Source organism: Cariama cristata, unplaced genomic scaffold (genome assembly GCF_000690535.1).
Source record: "Cariama cristata isolate BGI_N322 unplaced genomic scaffold, ASM69053v1 scaffold4984, whole genome shotgun sequence".
Classification (NCBI taxonomy): domain Eukaryota; kingdom Metazoa; phylum Chordata; class Aves; order Cariamiformes; family Cariamidae; genus Cariama; species Cariama cristata.
The window spans coordinates 87,084-107,862 of record NW_009613518.1 but is presented as its reverse complement, the minus strand read 5'-3'; the positions used below and the strand labels follow the sequence as shown (position 1 = coordinate 107,862).

Sequence of the window (20,779 nt, the reverse complement as noted above, 5' to 3'; positions counted from 1 at the left end):
AGGAATGCTATCTGCTCTGCTGCATAATGAGCGAGCTGCAACAGGGAGCGGGACCTGGGGAAGAGGTGAAGAACTATTTGGAGAGGTATCACGTATCCTTGCCTGTTGCTAAGGAAACTGGCTCCTTTCTTTGGGGAGACTCAAGGGCTGCCTCCTTCACGCACCCACACTATCAATCAGCCTTATTTCACTTGCAAACAACCAAAAGAGAAATTAAGACAATTGCTCACTTGCTATATAAACGCATACATTCTGTATATCTAACGTTGGAGAGTCAAAACAAAAAAGTCCTTGCAATTGTAGAGGGATGCTGTTCTTGTCGACGGTTTAGGCAAACAATACCTGGTTGTAACAAAGGTTGAATAAAATTCACGTAAAGGCACCGGGACTGCTTTTACATACGAGGGCTGGTCAGTAGAACACCGCTTCAGTTACCGGGACATCGTTGGCGAGTCCCTCTGCCCAAACACTGATCACAGGCTGTGGCCCTTCTTCCAGGCAGCTCATACTCACCACACTTCTGCCACGACCCAATCTAAATAAGCATCCTGTTCTATTAAGTTTTATAACTGCAAAGTGTACTTTGATTCTTAGATCCTCAATCAACAGCAATTGTAAAGCAAAAGCCCCCCCTCCCACCTCTGCAGTGCAGCTCTCTGGTGTACATTTGGGGTATTTCTTCAATTATTAGCTTAGACCCAAAAGCCCTCCTGCACTTCTCCTTCCCGTTGCACGCTTTCATCTGCGGGGAAGTGACAGAAAACGGAGCCCCAAAGCCTACAGACCTACTGTGAGGAACCCGGCTGAAGCAGAGCTGGAGATGGCCTCTGCCCCTCCAGAGAGCCCTTCAAGCATTTCTGTCGATGGTGGGGCTCCATTGGTTCTAGCAATGGCAGGATGGTGTTGGAAAAGAAAAAAAAAAAAAAAGGAAAAAAAAAAATTAAATCTGTCTTTGCTCCCAAGGACTACAATGTAAACCTCTCAATTATTCAGTGCTGGAAAATTCCATCGCAAGAAGTGAGAGCATCGTGCATTGATCCAACACAGAATTAGCAATAGAGATGATGTATGATTTTTTGGCAAAGAAACGACAGAAATACAAAGATTCTTTGTAGACATTGTTGAATACCTTAGAGTGTTCCCTGCATCTTAGTGTGGCCTCTGCAATTTTTACAGAGGCTAGTTTAAAGTCCTATCCACTGCACAATGCTGATGGAAATCTTTTCTCTCTCTGCTTGCTCCTCTACATTAACTGGCACGAGATTAACACATACTAATCCTCTAAAAAAAAAAAAAATTAAAAAAAAAAAAAATCTGTATTTTAGTGTGAAACCCCAGGAACACTGCCAGAAATGGCTTAGATTTTAATTAGTGCTAGAGAAGATGAACAAAACTTGAGAAGCCTTGAAAGAAAACTACAAATAAATGCCTGTCTTAAGACTTTTATGGCTGTTGAGCCTACCGGTGTTCTCATCTCTCAATATTTGCTCTCTCTTGGTGTGAATGCTGAATAATTAAACAAGTCATTTGAGGAAGAACAAAGCTTTTTGACAAAAGCGATTTTGCCTTTTAATTTTCAGAATCAAGTATGCTGCAGGGAGTGTGATAGTATTAATTCTGCTATTTATTTAAATTACAGATATTCTGTAAAGCTGAACACTGGTTCAGTACTGGTGCAGCTCTATTGCTTAATATCAGAAGGACAACAGGATTTAGTATTTCTAAGACTAGAAATTTAGAAACTTTTAAGTCCCAGTCCTCGCTCTTCCCCGCAAGCTTCTGAAACGTCTTGAATGCAATATTCAGTCACAGAATCCTCCTCCAGTAGTAGTGGAATGAAATCCAGGGTCCAAATGTCTAAGTAGGAAACACTGAGGAGGTGGATGGGTCTTGGACCTGATCTTAATCACACACTGTATGCAATAGCGAAATGCTATAAAAACACAACCTTAAACTGGCAAAAGAGGAACATAAAATATATAATCAGAACTAAGCGAGTTTCTCGCTCTATGCCTTGCTTTTTCATACACTTAATTCTCTGTTCCTTCACACCTTTAAAGAAAGGACTGTAAGAAAGATGGAGAACATCCCGGAACAGCAGAGATCCTGGTGAACATCTCCCCTGCAGCGCACAACATGGGTTAAAACCCTCCCAGGCCAAGGCATCCCGGTTTCTCGTACTATGGGAATGCCTGAAGTTGGAACCAAACCATAAAATTAAGCGAAGAAGAAAATGAAGGCTCCTTCTTCTCCTTCAGGAGGAGCGCTGAGCTCTGCCTTGCAGATGCTCTTGGACTGAGACACTCAGCACTGCCCAAGAGCAAGCGCTTGCAGGTAAAACTTTACATTGCTGGGCAAGTTAAACATAAAATACTTGGATAGAAACTAATAATACCAGTTTGGATGCCTTCAAGATCACAATTTTGAACTTAGCCCTCCTACTGCAATTGCCGCGAACTCCTTCTTGATCTGGCCCTACTATTTCATAAAATGCTTTTCAATTTCAAAGCCTTACATCACCATTAACGAAGGTAGCACTACACTGAAGTATCTAGACCAGTAGGGCTCTGTCCCTCCTGTTCCTATCGAGCCCCTGGAAAAACGAGACACGCACCCCTTGCAATGCTTTTCAGGCGCCGCAGTATCTGCTGAAAAAATATAGCATTAAACGCAGATGGACACCTTCAGTACAAATCTGTTTCAATAGTGCAGTAAGCAATTACTGTTGGAGAAACAGTTTCTTCAGATAATTAGATACTTAAAAACTGAAGTTGTTTATGTTTATATAAGCACAGAAATTATAGATGGAATTATGCAAACCAATCTATCATGGACCATGAGCTGCTGTCAGGTTGCTAATGAAGGTAGAAAGTGGCAATCTTTCTTTATAAGGTTCTCTAATGACCATGATAACAAACCAATTTTTTTTTTAGTGCTGCACATTTCCCTTCCCCCATTTTTTTTTCTTCTCAGTATCAGTTTATAGTGACAAATGCTTTCAGAAGACAAAGAGGATGAAAGAGACTTGAACATAACACACTTCAATTATGCCGACACCTAAATGATTAAATTAAGCAAAAATTCAGTATTTCATTGTCAATTTGAGACTGATTTCTACCGAAACAAATTTATGGACTCTGTTAAGGTACATTTTGTCTTCGCTTAAAATTTGTTTCAGAGATGCATTAAAGAGACAATTACCTCTTTTTCTTTACTGGAAGCCGTAAAGGCTAATAATACAGTACTCCATCAGAAATATTACCTTTCCTTCAAGACAAACATTGCCTGTTTACAGAAGATCCATGTATACTTATTACGAAAGGGTTCTACATCCAGGCAGTGTTCACTTTCCTCACATAACGCCTTCCTTTGCCTACTGTACACAACCAACTATACTGCTTTTAGGAAAAAGCAGAGATCTCCTGTGCAATCCGAGCCTTCTCATGGTGTCTGGGCACTGAAACAGGTTACAACGGCAACAGTTGTTGATTCTCAAATGTATGAGAAATCCTAAAATCATTACAATAATTGCAGGAATTACAGACCACCCAATTATGCCAAACACCATCTTGTTTTCTCTCAAAATACTACAGTGTCAAGTTTTGGCTGGAAGATTTTTTAACCAACTATAGGTCTTAGCTGTACTCTATCCAAAAGAAAATCTTCATGACTGATGCAAAACACATGCCACATAACTCTGTGATAAACTAAGCTAACTGCCTTTTAGAACTAGGCCCAAACAAGAATCTAAATACTATTTTATCCAGAAAATTTCTGTTGTGCTCTGAAATTACCTGGAACACGAGGCAGACATACAAAAATGAACCAAAGTAAGAAAAAAATCATGTAATTTGTTGCAGCTTGTTCATTTGTGAACAGCAATAAGAACACTTGCATATCCCAAAGTAACACACACGTATTTATCCAGCTCGTGTTTATGAAGCACTTTAAAGATGAGAAATCCTTGAAGCACACAGCACTTGTTATAATGAAAGAAAATACATATACACAGATATAAAATAACACATTGCTATCTTCTAGCATGATAAAATACAAATCTTTACTGATTTATTACCAATATATCTCTGTTTTTCTATTCAAACACAGTAACTAGGATTGAAAGCTTTCAAAACTATCAATATAGAGATAATTACTGAAGAATGAAATACTGATGATGCTAGACGTGCAATTTCTGGAGTACTGCTAGATAAGAATACAGAAATAATATTTTCTTCTGTGTGGTTACAGAACTCGGCATTTCACAGTACCTTAAGTATCACCTGTTAGAGAGGGCAGAAATGAGTAGTAGCAACGTACCCAACTAGTTTGCAAAATGAGCATACTGGTTTTGAGCAGAGCTGCCCGAACACCCCCAAAGGATGCAGCTATGACGACGTACGCGTGCCACGGTGTGACAGACCCCGGCTTGGCCCTGGCCCCACTCGATGGCAGCACCTTGAAAAACTTTGCATTGCGCAGGACTGGACGCAAGCACGGTGCAGAAGCTGTGTAATGAAGTGTAATGAAGAGCAACGATGGTATGTATCTGAGTGAAATAAAAGTATTTCTGTTTACAGACCATGCTACCATGCGTCATACCACATTTTGGCTTGAACAGAAACGAACGTCATTCAAATGGCAGAGGTTTTTATAAAATCTTCACAGGCAAACTCTCTTGGTACCAAGCTTCTGCCAGAAGAGAGTCACTTATGTTCTCATACAAGCCAGCACTTAAGGAAAAAATAAACAAACAACAAAGATAAATAAACACACAAAAGTTCGCATCCTTCTCTCCGAATGACTTACTGCTGCCAGAGCTCTAATCTAATTTTAGGTGAGCTCATCTTTTTTTCTGCCCTGGAGCCATTTTAACTTAATACTGCTCTCCTTCCGGAGCCACGAGGGAGTACAGGCTCCCTGAGCCCCCCCAGATGCTGTGCTGACATTTTACTTTAGCTGTTTGCTGTAAAAGTCATCAACATCACGCTGCTCCTCAAGAGACCTTTTCTAAGAACAATGAAAACAAATTGCTGGCATTAGATCAAACTTTGACCTCTGCAGCCCAAAGTGGGCAAAGTAAGATCTGAACTCCTTGCTGCTGCTTTGAAAGCTTCCAAAAGCTCCTCCAAGTGTGCAAACTTTTTTTATTTTAATAGAACGTTTTCCCTGCTGCCAGGCTGAGGTTGCCGGAGGAGCCAGCGGGCAGGTCCAGGGGGAGAGCCCGGGCTGCCGTGGGTCTGCCTGCACCGCAGCCGCCCTCTCTCCCAAGCAGCTGCAAGTGGGAAACCATTTCAGAAATCATCTTTTCATCTGCCTCCTTCCCATCTGTTCCCCCTTCCCGTCCTCAATATTCCCAACTTGCACTCTGTTTCTATTCTCCCTCATGTCTTCGTCTCCCTGCCCCTAGTTATCCCCGGCTCCTCCACGACCTGCTCACGTGCCGATCTGAAGCTAAGTCTGCATGGCAAGGGAAACGGCAGTCTGAAACGCTTGCTTGTTGATTCCTATTTTCCAGTCACACACAAGTTTTAGGATGATTTAAAAGTCCTTTTGGCTTTTTTTTTTTTTTTTAATAAAAAAACTGGTTTCTGAAGGAAAAATGAGTGCGATTACTCTGTCAGTTTTTCCTCAAGCAACCCTCAGCGTAACTTTTTGAGTTCATCGTCTAATTTCCATCACGTTTGATGGAGAGATGAATCACAGAAAGCCGAAAGACAGGGCATTTCTAAAGTTTCATAAAAATCTGGCTGGAAAGAGGAGAGGCGGGCCCCAGCTCACTTGCCCTCTTGTGCAAAGGCTGCGGTCGGAGCTAGCACTTACTGGCTCTGTTCGGTCAACCGCTGCGGTGGCGAAACCCCCTCTCCTGCCCAGCCAGCAGCTACCAGGCATCGAAGAGGAGCTAAAAGAGATGCGAATTTTGCAGGTGGGCTGAGGCCACATGGTATGCGAGGAGCAAAATGTATGGGGGGGGGTGTTGATGGTAAGAAAAGCAGATGCAGCAACACTAGGCACGAAACCACCTGAAACCATCACTGAATCATTTGGGGTTTTGGTGTCTCAGTGCTTACAGTGAACCTCCTGCAATAAATCTGTAGCATAAACAATATACTTTCCTATACTTTAATTTCTCTTTTATTTCAGTATAAATTATGTGCCATTTTGGAAAGCTAGTTATTTTCCAGATACCAAGGGATGCAGTGGAACATAAATTCAAACGATCCTTACACCATCTCCAAGGTAAGACCTGTAGGAAACTGGAAGCTGTTTCCCAGCACACCTATCACACGCTCAGATGACGACGATAAGAAAGGATGTATCTGAGCCCAAAGGGATGAACCAGCCTGAGGAATTTGTTCTCAGCCAAGTCTCAAGATCTGAGAACAGCTAAACACTTAAAAGCATCACCACAGCAGGGAGTCTAAACTGTAGTCACAATGTTTTCAATTTTAAACAAGAGATAAAAATAATGTTTCCAACCAAGCAGGCAGCTGAAAGAGCAAATTGCAGGGCAAGACTGACGTGCTAGAGATTTTACACAAACTCCTTGACTCATGTTTTCCAAACGTGTAAGGAAAAGGATGCAGGAAACACAGAAACAAAATTAACATTTGCATCTCTGCATTGTTTGTACTCAAATGTAACAGCTCCTGTGCTACAAAACTTCCTTAAAACTAGGATTTCCTCAAGATCACACAGCTGGATCTTCTCCATAACATCACTCAAGTACTTCAGACCATCTCTTGTGGACTTCATTTACCATAATCTCCACTATGCTATGGGTGCAGCATTAAACTGATAAATACGGTTTTATAACAACACAGAAGACTCAGATAATGTCATTTAAGTTGATCTGCACTTAGGTTCAAAGACCCACTATAAAGAGATAATAAATATGGTACCAGACTGTCAGGCAGGAGAAGCCAGAAGAGATAGATGACCTTTGCGCAATATTTCACCCTCTTCTCTCTCAGGAACATATAAATACGAAGGTATGAAAGCAGACACAGCCACTGCCGACGCTGACCAAAATGCCACCAATTTTATTAGAACATAGAATAGCTCAAAAAAAAAAAAGTAATCAATTCCTTAGTTATAGCTGTGTTTGCTGTGTCTTTGTTTCCCTGAGCGCCTGAGTGTGAACAAAATTGCCAGCAGTCACATTACAGCGACAGGTTGACAGGCTGGATGACCCCATAAGTCGTTCATGTCTCATGTCTGGGCTCTTGACTTGCATCTTAAAAGACTTTCGTATCACTGTCTTTGCAGGGATTTGCTCTGCCATTCAGAAGAGTTTCTGGCAAACCCAGACGGAACGATGAATGCTTTGTCCTACCTGGCACGTCTGTAATTGCAAGCCCTACTGAGAGACAACACCCGCCCATACACCTTGGAGTTACTGTTTGAGACACCCTACGAGAGGAGGTGTGCACTAAAGAAACAGACAATCAACAACTTAAAAAAAAAAAAATCTCCAAAACCAGAAGAACTGTTTATTCCCTTGAAATGCGAGGACCCCTTCACAACCACAACCCCTGCCCTCCCCCAACACGCACCAGCCCAACTCTGCCTACGTCCCTCTTAACTCTGTTGTCATCAGGAGTGGCATGACACAGCAGGAAAAGAGACCGGTTCACTGTGAGACCTGCTACTCACTCTCTTACAGTGTAACGGCCCCCCTTCCAGCCGCACATCGCTGCGGGGAGCTGGTCCCGATGGGCACCAACCACACGGACCACCTCGTCGCTTCTCGGGCAGAAGTGGTGGGAGTAGAAGGTGGTCGAGCACGACCAGCCCCTTCTGCATCACTGCAAACCTGTCCACCACGTAGAGTCTTACAAACGTTTGGGGAATTTGCATGATGAAGGACAAACCACAACAGTCAGTTTGAACACGCAACGTGATTGCTCACACCAGTTCCCTCCCGGCTCTCTCTCTATGCCCCATCAGTGGAGCACGGACACCAAGGACATGGCACCGCGCACAGGACAGCAGCAGTGGAGAACGCAACCTCCGCTTTTCCATTGCTTGGTATCTCAAGGGTTTCTCAATTTGTAATTTTCACTTTATTTTCAAACAGAACAGCAAGCAGCTTTCACCTCTGCTGTTCAAATTTAAAACGAAAACAGAAAATTTAAAACGAAACCAGAACCAACAGGTTTCACCAGCAAAGGCACCGTGAGCAGCTGAAGAAATGAGGAACAGATGTAAATACCTGCTTGCTGTGCAGTCTGTGGGATCTGTTGACTCCGCTGTGCATTGTACTGAACTGAGGCAATGGGTCTGTACTGCTGAGTTGTTGAGGTAGGGTACTGACCAGATGGGTAATAATACACTGGCATCTGCAAAGAGAGAGAACAGCAGCTCACCACGGACTCTAAAGCTCAAAGATTCACAAAATAAAACAAAACTGGAAGGGGAGAAAGAGTTCAAGTCAAGCATACTAGTGGTAACAGTAATACAGAGGACAGGTTTGCATGGTGTCTCTTCAAGAACTGTTACTTGCTTTCAGCTTTGCTAAGAAAAGGGCTATCAGTACCCAAATTTCTTCTCAAATATTTTAAGAAACAGAAGAAAAAAGAATTTTAATTGAAAGAGACAAAAACGTACAGGATACATAAAAAGCTACACGCATACACCAAAGAAGTCACAGTAAAATATCAAAATCTGCAGAAAAATGGATGCAAACCACACCTTCCATATCAACATAATACATATAGACAGCATGTTGAACCATTAAGTGAGCTCTGGAGAAAACAGCCAATTCAAAGGAAAGAATGGCCTGGAGTAAAAAAATATACAAGCAAGACAGAGGGAAAGGTGGAGTGTTTGTGCCCTTAACACTTGTAAGGAACGATTATTAAATTCACGCTTTCGTTTAACAGCTACGTCCTTCCTTACAGGAACGTTTCCCTGTAAAGCCTCTCTTGCACTTGCTGTGAATATAATTACAGTTCAAAAAACAATCAGTTGTTTTCTTGCAGGAGCTGAGGGCAGGCATTGAGTCAGCAAGTTCTGCTGGGTGGGCTTCTTTTTTCTATTATTATTGTCATTATAGAGCAACATGTACTCCATCACCTTATCACATAGGTGAACACGGAAGTTTGAGGGTGACTGAAGCTGAAGATTTTTCCTATACATGCTATACCGCCATTACTGAGACATCTGAGTTAAACAGTTTTCAACTGACCCTTGGCAAGTTCAAAGCACTGAAAATATTTCATTTCCAGCTGCAGTGGATGCTGCGAGTACCTGACAGAGTTTGGCAGCGTATGGTATCAACAAACTGCCGTGCGACACAGCCTTGGGAGAACGTTGCTTCTCTCGTGACTCTGCCACATCTGTCGCCATTTCTTTATAAATCATACTTTTCTCTTCTCCCTTTGTGTGTGGCATTTATCCTACTCAGACATATGCACAGAGTTATACCAAATGCTTTTGGTTTTTTTCATACAAAAATAAGAACTATTTTTGCCACTTTTATTTGCATGGAGGAAATGTTCCTGGAACAGCTTGTTCAACTTGATCACCCATAAAGTAATGGCAGAGTAAAGGTAACCATGTCCTTTTGCATACTGCTGGGACAGCAGAATATCGATCAGAAATTTTCCTAGAGACAATGTCAGACAAGAAAGAACAACCATAGATACAAAAGACTAGGCAAGAAGAGGGTATGGATGGCTAATTGGGCGAGTAGAAGGCTACTGAATGGGTAACTGTGGTGGGAAAAGTATCAGGATCAACAACGCTGCACTTGGTGGTGTTGGTAAAGTGAAACCCCCAGACTGACTGACAGTCAGCATAACCTGTCAATCAGGAGGCTGAATACCCATCCATTCTTCAAGGTCCGTTCATTTTCTCTTCAATCAATGGAAATCTTTCCCCTTGCCCCCTTCCCCAATAAGTATCAACCAGATTCAAACCAATACCAGAAAAACAAGAACGTTTCGATTGGAAAATGGTGTAAGCTATCCTCCAGACAACACCAAGTGACACCTCCTGGCTACAGCCTACCCTCAAGTCATTTCTTTTGTTAGAGACTAAAGTAACAAAAGCAAAATGCCTTTGTAAAGCGGACAAAACCACAATGAATTTGTTTCTCTGCAAAGAAAAGCCACAAGGTATAGGAAAGTTGACCCAGACATTTAAGGGGCAAAATCATTCTTTAAATCATCATAGCAGTGTAAATCGTGGATCAGGCAAGTTCAGTGTGATAACCTCATCTTGTGGAAACCTGGCTGCCCTCAGCCAGACTCCACGATAGGAGACTTGAAAGAAGCAAGAAGATTCAGTCTAAGTTAAGTCAATGCGAATAGTTGATCTTGCCTTGGAGCAGGGGAAGAGAGTAGACCTCCTCTCAAATATTCTTTATTTTCTGGTACTGTACTCTGCAAATTAAAGAATATTAAACCCCTGTGGAAATACTCTCAACTTCTCCTGGCAGCAGCTTAATCTCACTTATACGATTTAAATTTATTTGATTTACCCTCAACTTCCTCATTTTCCTTGTGCAGACAAGCCCCTAGATATTTGAAAATACACAAGCGTATGAGAACAATGCGAATTATCTCCTGTGGAAAGAGTCTGTAGGCGTAACGTTAAAACATAGCCTAAAGAATACAGGTTTTGAAGTGAGGTTTATAGCTGCACATGCTTAGCACAAAACCATATACATACACTGAAGCACTCAGAGTAATTTGGAAACACGTACTTATTTTTACCACACAGATAACACCTCAGAGTTAGTCAAAGGGTCTTCTCCCTTTCTCTCGTTTTCTCAATTCACTGGACTACATTTGTTATATACCCCATTTAAAAGATTATCAGAGTGCCAACTATCAGCTTGAAAAATGTTAGTAGGAGGAGTATTGGAGGAAAATAAAATCATTTCACTTAGATTAACAGATGAATTTGCCAGTAGTCATGCACACATGACTTGCAAAGAAGAGGTTTGGGTTTTTGTGGTGGTGGGTTTTTTGGGTTTGTTTTTGTTTTTTAAGAGATTAGACATCAAAACAAGGGTATGGTATAAAATACAGACATGGATAAAATAGGTCTTTTGTGGCTGAGAGGTTTGGGAGGATTTGAGTACATCTCTGCGTCAGAAGTTGAAACATGTTATTTGTCCTTTCTGATACTATTTTAGTGAACAGTGGAATCCAAGGGATCAGAGATAACAAGCATCACTTACATCATCCACTCCTCTGACCCTGTGGAATTTTTTAGTTTCTCGTTACATCACTGTTACTTTTGCTTATGAGCTCTTCAACAAAAAACATTACATTTCTGTAGCAGCCTACTGACATGCCCAATTATACTTGAATTGCTTTCCCATGTGAAGGCACAACATCTAACCTTGGACCTTTTGCTTCTATAACATATTCCATGTACAGACCCAGGAAGTTTCCACTGCACTAACAAGGATGCCAACACAGTTATATGGTTATCCAAAAAAAAAAAAAAAAAAAAAAAATTTAAAATGTCCTTCTAAGATCATAACCTAAATAAATGCTGCCTCCTTTAGTCTAAAGGCATATTTTCCTGATCTCAATCCTTGACACTGGGACAAATCCCCCCTTTTTAATAATTACCATGGAAATAGTTAACAGATGATCCTTACCCCCTTGGATATTCTGATTTTGAAGGTGAATACATTCTGTGTTTGTAGGCTGACCATTCCAATGCATTCTATTTTTTTCTCTCATATACAGCATTTTCTTTAATTTAAACTGTAACAGGACTGGGCACGTCACTTCAGAGACAGTCACACATCTTCCAGGCTGATTTTACTTTCCTAAACTATCTCCCTGCTGACTTACAGCTTGATTCTACCATCAGACAGGTATTCTACCTTCTCTTAACACTGCTGATATCCAGCTAGGCCTGGATTAACACCTTCATCCAGATGCTTGGTGATGCTGACGCTATTGCTAATGGCAGCTGCGCTTGCATAAATGGGAGTGAAGACAGCAGAAACCACAGCAACGTATGGACACATGGAGGTACCATTTCTTCCCAATATCTAACTGACTGGGATCAGTCATTCTTCAAGGATTCCTCTCCTCCCCCCATCCCCTCCATAATAATTACAATAACAGTAACAAAAAGGAACGACTGGTGTACAACAACTGTAGGATGTTCTCCAATATCATTTTCCGAGATCATCAAGGAAAGACCCACTCATTTGCAGTGACTCCCCAACCTTCCTCATAACAAGTTTCCTACAGGAGACATGCTATGAATAAAGATTTTGTCTTAGGGTAGCTATAGACTCTCCAGGAAGGGGCTTCTGCAAAGAGACAGCTAAAATTAATGATGATACAAAATTAATTCAGGTGAAAAATTCCTCAACATGTGAATTATTTCTCCAAGCATCTCCAAGAATTCATGCCATTTCATTTTTGGACATCATTTTGCCAGTATACCTTCCAGAAAGAATGAATCAGAGGTGAAAATAACTTTTAAGGGAGCATATCCTTTCCCATTGGCATAGTACTCACAGGTTTCCCATTTCTCCATTTGCAGAGGCCGAGCAATGACAAGCCCCATTGAGAGAGTGCTGCAAAACCCGAATGTGGACCCTTGCTGAAGGGGAGTTTTAGCAGCAGATGCCTGTTTGCTTTCTGTATCACAAATAGCAAACATACACCTTTACTTTCTCTATTATTTTCAAATTTCTTCTCTTTCCAATGGTTCTTCTATAGCACTTATGGGCCCATAATGGTTGGGGGTTTCAAATGGGGGTTTTTGTGTGGTTTGTTTGTTTGGTTGGTTTTGGTTTTGGTTTTTTTTTCCAATTGGCTGAACAAAGACAGATCCTTATTTTCAAGTTGTTAAATCATGACTCTGTTGTCAAGCTGGGGAATAGCTGTGATGAAAGCAGCAGCAAAAGAAACGTAAGGGGTTCTCTCACCGCCTCTTAGGCATGTCATTTCTAACTTGGTCTGCTTCTGCTTTGATACAGACTGGGAAAGGGAATCTTGGAGAGCAGCTGTAGAGCCACGTTGAGCTGAACTTTAATACAAAAGCTAACAATTTAAATGCAGCACCATTGGGTTTGTAGGCTTGGAGAGCATTTCTTTCTCCTCCTTTCAGCTCCCAAAGGAAATGATCGTACTCACAGGACCTCCACCCAAGTCTTCACTGCTATTTTCCAACAGCACGCAGGGCATCCCAGCCAACCTACCAGAACCTTATCAGCAACGCATTCACAGGAACTAATTAGCCATTTGGTCTGGCCTCTTTTTTACTGCTGTAAATTCAACAGCAACATTTAAGATACAAAAGTGCTTTTGCATTGATTAATGCATCACATAATGTTTTGCGTGCATTACCATTTTTATTGCTCTTTTTTTTTTTTTTAAAGCCTGCCTCAGACCACCTGCTTTGGCATCTGAGAGCAACACCTAAGCCCTAAAGAGTAACAGGTGACTGAGTCTGCCAACAGCCACAGAGATGCTTTGCCCTGGGCAGGACAGGGATTCAGGGTCTAGCTGCCCTGCACACAAAGCTGAGCTGTTGGGCTGAGGAACTACTAGAACTACTATTTCCCAAGGCTTCGCTCTTCTTTTTATAGGAAGGATCTCCTATTTGCCGTACATGTGCTACAAGTAGTATCCAAACCACCGTGCCACGTTCTAGGGCTGAAGAGAATGCATTAAAACTTGAAATGTGGGTCAGAAGAGCCCAAGGCCACTGCCCTTTCATGGTACAGGGACAGAGGCAGCAGGGACTGACCCCCCCGCGCCCTCTTCCACTCGATCTGACAAGGATTCTTTGGACTAGCGACAAGCCAGAGATGAACAGTGCGTGCGGTGCAGCGGATGCAGAGGAAGCTGACAGCGCTGAATTTCTCACCTTTCTACACCCCCTGAGGACAAACCATTCCCCCGTGAAATAACTGCAGCTGCTGCAAACCCAGAAGAGATTTTTCTGCCCTCGGTAACTATCCACTTTGTTGTAACGTAGGAGGAAAGCACCCGTACGTACCGTATTGAGGGTATGGACAGAGACTCAGTGGCCATGAGACACACCAGTACAGTACTGGTCCTACAGCAGCCTCTATATGGAAAGGCACCTCGTCACCACTCGTGCTCTGAAGAAGTTCATCTGCCTCTCCAGGAACACCACAGCAAGCGTTAATGAGGGAAAAGAGCCTCACCAAGCAACGTGACAGCGGACAGAGGGAAAGCCCTGCACCCCGCTGCACAGGCAGGGGCGAAATCCAGCGCTCCCGCCCCAGGTGATGCAGGCTCAGCCGCACGCAGGCAGGAGCTGCGGGCAAACCCGCAGAAACAGCCCCTGCAAAGTGAACCGAGGCGGGGGTCTAGCAGAGACCCCGGCCTCAGCCGAGGGGTCCCCCGCCACGGCAGGCAGCACCACGCCGCAACCCCTGCAGGAAACCCCGGCTGGGAAACGCATCGCTTCGCCTGCTGCCCTGACAGCTTGTAAAATGGAGGTGCTCGCCATTTATCTGGTTCACTGGAAGTGTTGTGAGGTTTGATTAAATGATGCTTGAAAACACGGAGGGCACGGAGAGGGTTGCACATGAGGAGAGAAGCCTGGACAGCCTCTACTTACTCACTTAGAAGACATAGTCTAGATGGGGAGATGGATTCATCAGAGGATTCTGCTCTTCAGGTCAGTTTTTTCCCTTCCCAAATTTTTTAAAAAATGCTACGTTTGGCTAACAGTGACATAGTTTTCCAGCAATATTTTAAATTTTTTTGAAAAAAAAAATCACATTATATTGAACTTCAGCTCCTTAAAAAGTATTTTTTGCAAGCCTTCTCGTCTCTCATTAAAAATGGCTGCATATTTTCTAACTACAGAAACTAATTTTCCAACAGCACGCTATGGGATGTCACAGTCCTCTATGGGATGTCAGCATCCAGGAGTCTTCAGATTTCTTTTATTGTCAATTAGTGATCTAATTAACTAGATCTCTAGCCCACTTAAAACATGTTAACAGTATAAATTCTTCATTACTGCGGCAATACAGAATCCCATTAACACACACAATTGTTGATTTTCAGTAAGAAGTGGCAAACAAAATAACCAGTAGGGTTTACACTACTTTTACATTAAAAGAAATGGTGAAGTTCTTTTACTTTATTTTTCACATATTTTCTTCCCAAGGATAAAATGAAAACAGGAGAAATACTATTAATATCATTTTAAAGCACAGTTTAAATGAAGTTATCTATAATTGGATAAAGAAATTTGGCTTTTTAAAGCGTATGCCTTGAAAACGGGCCAGAAAGTCATCTGTGCATTTTACTTCTTGACAGTAATCACTTTCAATATTCTGTAAAGGTACCCAGGAGACAAGGAGAGATGTTTGGTAGTGAACAGTAAAACATAATCAGTCTTCAGGAAGACAGTTAAAATTACTGATCTGTGACATCTCACATGTTCAAGTCAATTAAATATGATTAACGACTACCTGGGCTGACGTGCATGTCGCTCTTTGGGTATATATACAGGGAAAAAGGACTACGGATATGTACTCACCCTCCTCCTTCACATTCAGGTGCAGATGCACGCTGGAGTATGAACATATGTTCAGAAAATAGTTTGAGGATAGGGAAGGAACTGCTGAAACCCAGGAAACGATAGAGCCTTTGCAAGTTTCCTCCTGCCTAAAAATCTGCTAAGCTTTTACCGGGGGTGGGCGGTGGTGGAAATAAAGATAAATAATCTAGAATCTGAATAATTTGTTTATATTCTCTTTCTGATGCTACAACGAGCACCGTGCCAAATGGGTAGTGAAGGTGTTGCCTACCTGAGCAGGTGGGGGTGGTTGTTGCACGAAGCCCTGGGGCGGCGGTGGCTGCAGCACTTGTTGGGACACCGGCGGACCCGAACCGGTGAAACCTCCCGGGGGGAGCTGCTGGCTGGGGGAAGCCATAATGTAACCCGGCTGCTGGGCGGGCTGCTGCAAGATAGGCGATGGGTAGACAGGACCAGAAGGCGATTCGGGGTTGTCTCCTGATGACTGACGACTTAAGCTCATCTGGTTAAACTGGGTTGTCATGTCGTCTCGCTGCAGGGCAAAAGGTAGTAGAAAATGATGTAGGTACGAGGTCTGCAATAAACACGCAAACGAGCAAAGCAAAATCGGTTCAAAGGGAGCATGAGGGGGAAAGGAATCATTCAGCTCAAACACGTGCCAAGCTTTGCAGGGGTATCTACAAAAATGGAGGCAGTTAAAATGAAAATCACTATAAATGCTTTGACGAAGACTTCCAGACCGCAAGGTGAATGGCACCGCTTGGCACAAAAGCCAATTATTTTGGCTTTTACCCTGCCCGCCCCCTCCTTTTATTCCAAAGTGACAAGTGAACTTTACAGTGTTCTAAAGAAGACACTTTAAATATAAGGGGCATGAAAATAACATTATGAATAACATTATGAATACCTCTTCCCCCAAACACCGAACTCCTCAGCCAAACACATGCTGGTTATTTCACCTGTGTTTCAAAACGATCCCAAGAGGAATTCAGTAGGATTCAGGTGCAGACCTTTTCCTTTCTGGACAGTTTTGAAAATCCAAGGTTGTAAACATAGAGAAGGTAAAAAATGCTAAGCCTTCAGTTACTATCTCAAGGCTTTTTATTCAGTGTTGGAAAGAAACAAGTACTTTATTTGACTGGAGGGGGGAAAAGAAAAAAATCTATGGTAGGATGAACGTACCAAATAAAGTCAATGGACCTAAGTCTCCTTACATGCTGCTAATGATACAAGGATTCTAGACAGCATCTGTTCAGTCTTGCAAAAAGATCCATACTAATCAATGCTTTCAAGTGTATTCTGTGAAGGTCGAAGATTTACAAACGTGGTTCTATGCATCTTCATTTGTGCCTGTATCATCAGACTTTTAAATACTCAACATTAAAACATATTCTATGTGGCAATAAATACAGCATAAAACTTCATCATGTGCTAATATGCAGATTATGGTCCCTTCCTTATACCCCCCTCACGCACAGGGAATAAGCACTATAAAAATGCTTTTCACTTAGAACCACCATGCTACTTTTTAAAAGGAGCCTCTTCAATTCTGTTCGCATCCCTGTGGTGTTCATTCTCCAAAACCATCCTGCACAATGTATTTACTGGCAGGAAACTTCAAAATAGAAAAAAACCCCAAAAGTTTGTTTGTGGGAAGCACTGCCGGAGACTGCACAGAGACTCACCTTCCTGCTCTGAGAGCAGATACCACGGGTCAACTTTTTAAACCCTCCTGGCAGGTTTTCAAGCGGTGTAAGAAAGTAACGCTATTAACTTTACCATCATCCTACACCCATTCTCAGGCACAAAAGTTGTCTGAAGTCGTTTCTTTAAAAAGCTTGGATATTCGTTACCTGGATGGCAAATGACTGCAAACCCATTCTACGAGAAACTTCAGTGAGCCGGGAATGTCTCTGGATTTTCACAATAGAGACCAAGAGCTTCAAAACTCTATAATTTATACATTGTGCATATAATGTAATGTACATTGAAGAAGACATTAATTCAGGTGAAGTTTTACTATATCATTAGCCACTAAAAATATCAGCCTTCCTATGACTATCACTAGAACAACCTGAGATGCCTGCAAGACACTTTTCAAGAGAATTAGCACTGATACACACAACTTCTGTTCAGCACGGAACATTTTTTTATTGTCCTTTAAATGGTACCGCTCATCTACCAGGCATTAATAACATTATTTTAGCTGCAAGGATCCGTTCAGCTTTGTTTCCATCTCTTACTATAACTACATGACATCTCTACCTTGGGGAAAAAAAAAAAGGAAAAAAAAAAAAAATCACTCATAAACAAGATTACCAGAGCAAGAGAGAAAAACAACAGAAAAAAATCTTGTAGTGCCTCTTAAAATGTCAGCTTCATTTTACAACAATATCATCTTAGCCTAGTAAGCACCAAGCCAGATTCAGATTCCAGATTCAGACTCCAGAAGAGCACTCTATTTATTTTTATTATACATGTCCATCGGTGCTTTGTCATGATGCACAGGGTAGCACACCTTCTGCAGCTCATTCGCTGCTACTCTGTTTTCCAAGTGCTCTGTTATCATCAGGGAATAAATCCAGGCAGTGGATTTAGTATACCGATAAAATAATATAAAATAAAAAATGATGACTTCTAGAGGTCTCTTCTCCAGTTTTTAAGGACATAAAAGGGGGATAACCTGAATCTCAAATGCCCAAGTTAGCAATTCAAGCTCTCTCGACATAAAGTAGGGAGACACAAGCTCCTATCACAGGCACAACAAAACATTTTTCTGAAGGCTCTGCTAACCAGGTAGAGAGCCCTGCTCCTAACATCATCCTCCAGGTTAGATAACTAGAATCAACGGGAATGCTCTTACAAAATGCTTGTCGGTACCAAAAGCATTAAGGCAAACAGGGATTTAGATGGGGCTCTCATGTGGGACACCCCTCGCAGTGCTCCCCAGAGACTTTTGGGCATACTCATGCTCACACATCCAACTTCAAGGAAAAAAAAATAAAAATAAATAAAAAAAAATCTTCAGTACCACAGAAAACTGCTGCGTTGGAGAGACTGGCAGGAGATGCTGGGGAGGATAAGAAACTGCTGGATATTGGACTGACTGAGAAGATGGCTGCATTGCCTGAACAGGCTGCAAAATAAACACAGTGAAAGACAATAAATACAACCTACTTCCAGAGAGATAACAACCACCACCACCACCTCCGTTACTGAGAACAAAGATCTCAAACACAGCTCTGAAAATGCAGGTGACTCATCATCAGCCCAAGTACAAGAGGTCAGGTACTGCGGTTTTAGTCTTCATTTTAGCCTTATACCAAGCAACTCTTTATTACAGATCTTTCTGCCTATTTTCATATATTTGATGGCTGGTAGATTAAATAAAGCCACAGCTATACCTTCTTGTTATTGATGTGAGACAAAGCCAAATTATGAGTCTACATCTAGTTTACAGAGATAAAATGGAAGAGCAGCACAGTATAAGTGCATATTTGAATTTTGCTGATAATGACTGATTTAACTCCGAGTGTGTCATAGGCAAAGGAATAATGATTGTAAAGCTGCTTTGGCAGAACACAATAGCTAAAAAAAATTGACAAAGAACAGGCTGCAAATTACCAACAGACAGGCCCGTCAGCTCGGAGCAGATGTTTATCTAAGTGAAAAAACAATTTTCTACAGCACTATTACCTTGGAATAGCTTTACTATTCCTTTCATTTTAATCTCTCATTTAATTTGAGTATTACACAGGTTTGGTACTACCTCCGTCTTCCAATACCGCTAAGACCAAACCAAGGAATAAGAGCCACAAGCACGTAAGTCCAAACCCAGTAAAATCAAAGCAACTTCACTGAATTTGAACACTGTATTTCTGGGTAACCTGGGATGAAACTGTGCTGAATTATAAAGCCACACAAGAACCACAATAGATCTTGGCTGCTCTGCAAGTAAGCAGGATGTAGGACTCTTGCTTGAGTAGTGCCCTCCGCCTGCTCTGGAAGAGCAGGCACACAACCCACAAAATTAAGTTTGAACAAGACCCAAACCCTGCTGCCCATGCTCGGCCACGTCTGGCCATATGCCACAGCCAGCCCAGGCCCCAGAGAGCCGACATGCGGTGGCACTGTGCCCAAACTACGCTGCTCTTCTCCTCTCCAGCTGTAGCTCCAGAACTTCTAGCTCAGGGTCCTGGCCAGAACATGGGGTGCAGGCAGAAGACCCACAATCTGGGGCAGGGGTGCTCGGAGAGTGGGCTACCCATAGATCGGGCCTGATACAACTGGACATGGAAGAGCCCTGCGTTGCACTTGATTCTTTGACTCAATCCCACTGCTGTCGAAAGGGACAGGGAGAAGTCCTCAGCTCTCTGGAGAGAATTACAGACTGCACGAGGTTGAGAATGAATGCTTCAGCTGTCGCTTATGGGCGATTTTTGCAAAATAAATTTATGTAAACGTACACCAACTCGCTTAACAGTCCTTTTCAAAATTAAACATCCTTGAGATAGAATTGAAAAAGGAATCTTCCCTCTCCATCTGTTTCATCCACATTGAAAACACAGACCATGGGCCCCATGTGTCTCAAAACAAAAGAACATCCTGACATTTTGTCTAGCCGCATCCTTCCCTCCTACCCTTTAGGTCATCCTTTGTATCCCTGAGAGCTTCTTCTCTTTTTCCAATGGCCACCACACCTACCTGTGTGACAAGGTGACTTGCCATTTGCTGCTGTGGCTGTTGAACCTGCTGAGGCTGCTGGGATGAAGGCTGCTGCTGAGACTGTCCCACCATCTGGCTCCTCATCGTCTGCTGGCCACTGGGAGGGTTGTATATTGCCGGCGTCCCATCAGGATTTACAAATGGTTGACCTGAAACAAAACACCCTGCCTTTGCTGAACACTTCTAAGAACGTCCTCTTTTCTGTATGAAATCATACAACCTTGCTTTAACTGAGTGCCCTTCAGCTGACCTGCTACAACAGCAAAGTGCCCATCACCGTCAATGCCTCATTACAGTATCAGCCATCTATTGGGGTTTTTTTGCAGGCAAGGTAGACAGTAGATATGTGCTTTAGCAGGATGACTTTCCAAGGAATGGGTGGAAGGTTACCATGGCTATGAGATGATTCAGATGCTATGGTTACTTGAAGTCATTCAATGATGAATCAATACTAAAACTGAACTCTGAAGCAAACTCAGGAGGTAGAGAATATTCACATACATTTTAATGCCACACAACAGCAATCAAATACACAATTACTCCT

At 42.3% G+C, this 20,779-nt stretch overlaps 1 protein-coding gene across 1 annotated transcript in view; it reads right to left on the bottom strand.

Moving 5' to 3' along the window:
* The window catches only part of ARPP21 (cAMP-regulated phosphoprotein, 21kDa), a 100,126-nt gene that overhangs the window by 26,700 nt on the left and 52,647 nt on the right, over positions 1 to 20,779 (bottom strand). The window contains exons 17-19 of the mRNA XM_009699055.1: positions 20,215 to 20,384; positions 15,782 to 16,042; positions 8,213 to 8,339 (exon numbers count right to left, since the gene is read on the bottom strand). Of these exons, the coding sequence (XP_009697357.1) occupies positions 8,213 to 8,339; positions 15,782 to 16,042; positions 20,215 to 20,384 (558 nt within the window). The remainder of the gene's footprint in view (positions 1 to 8,212; positions 8,340 to 15,781; positions 16,043 to 20,214; positions 20,385 to 20,779) is intronic.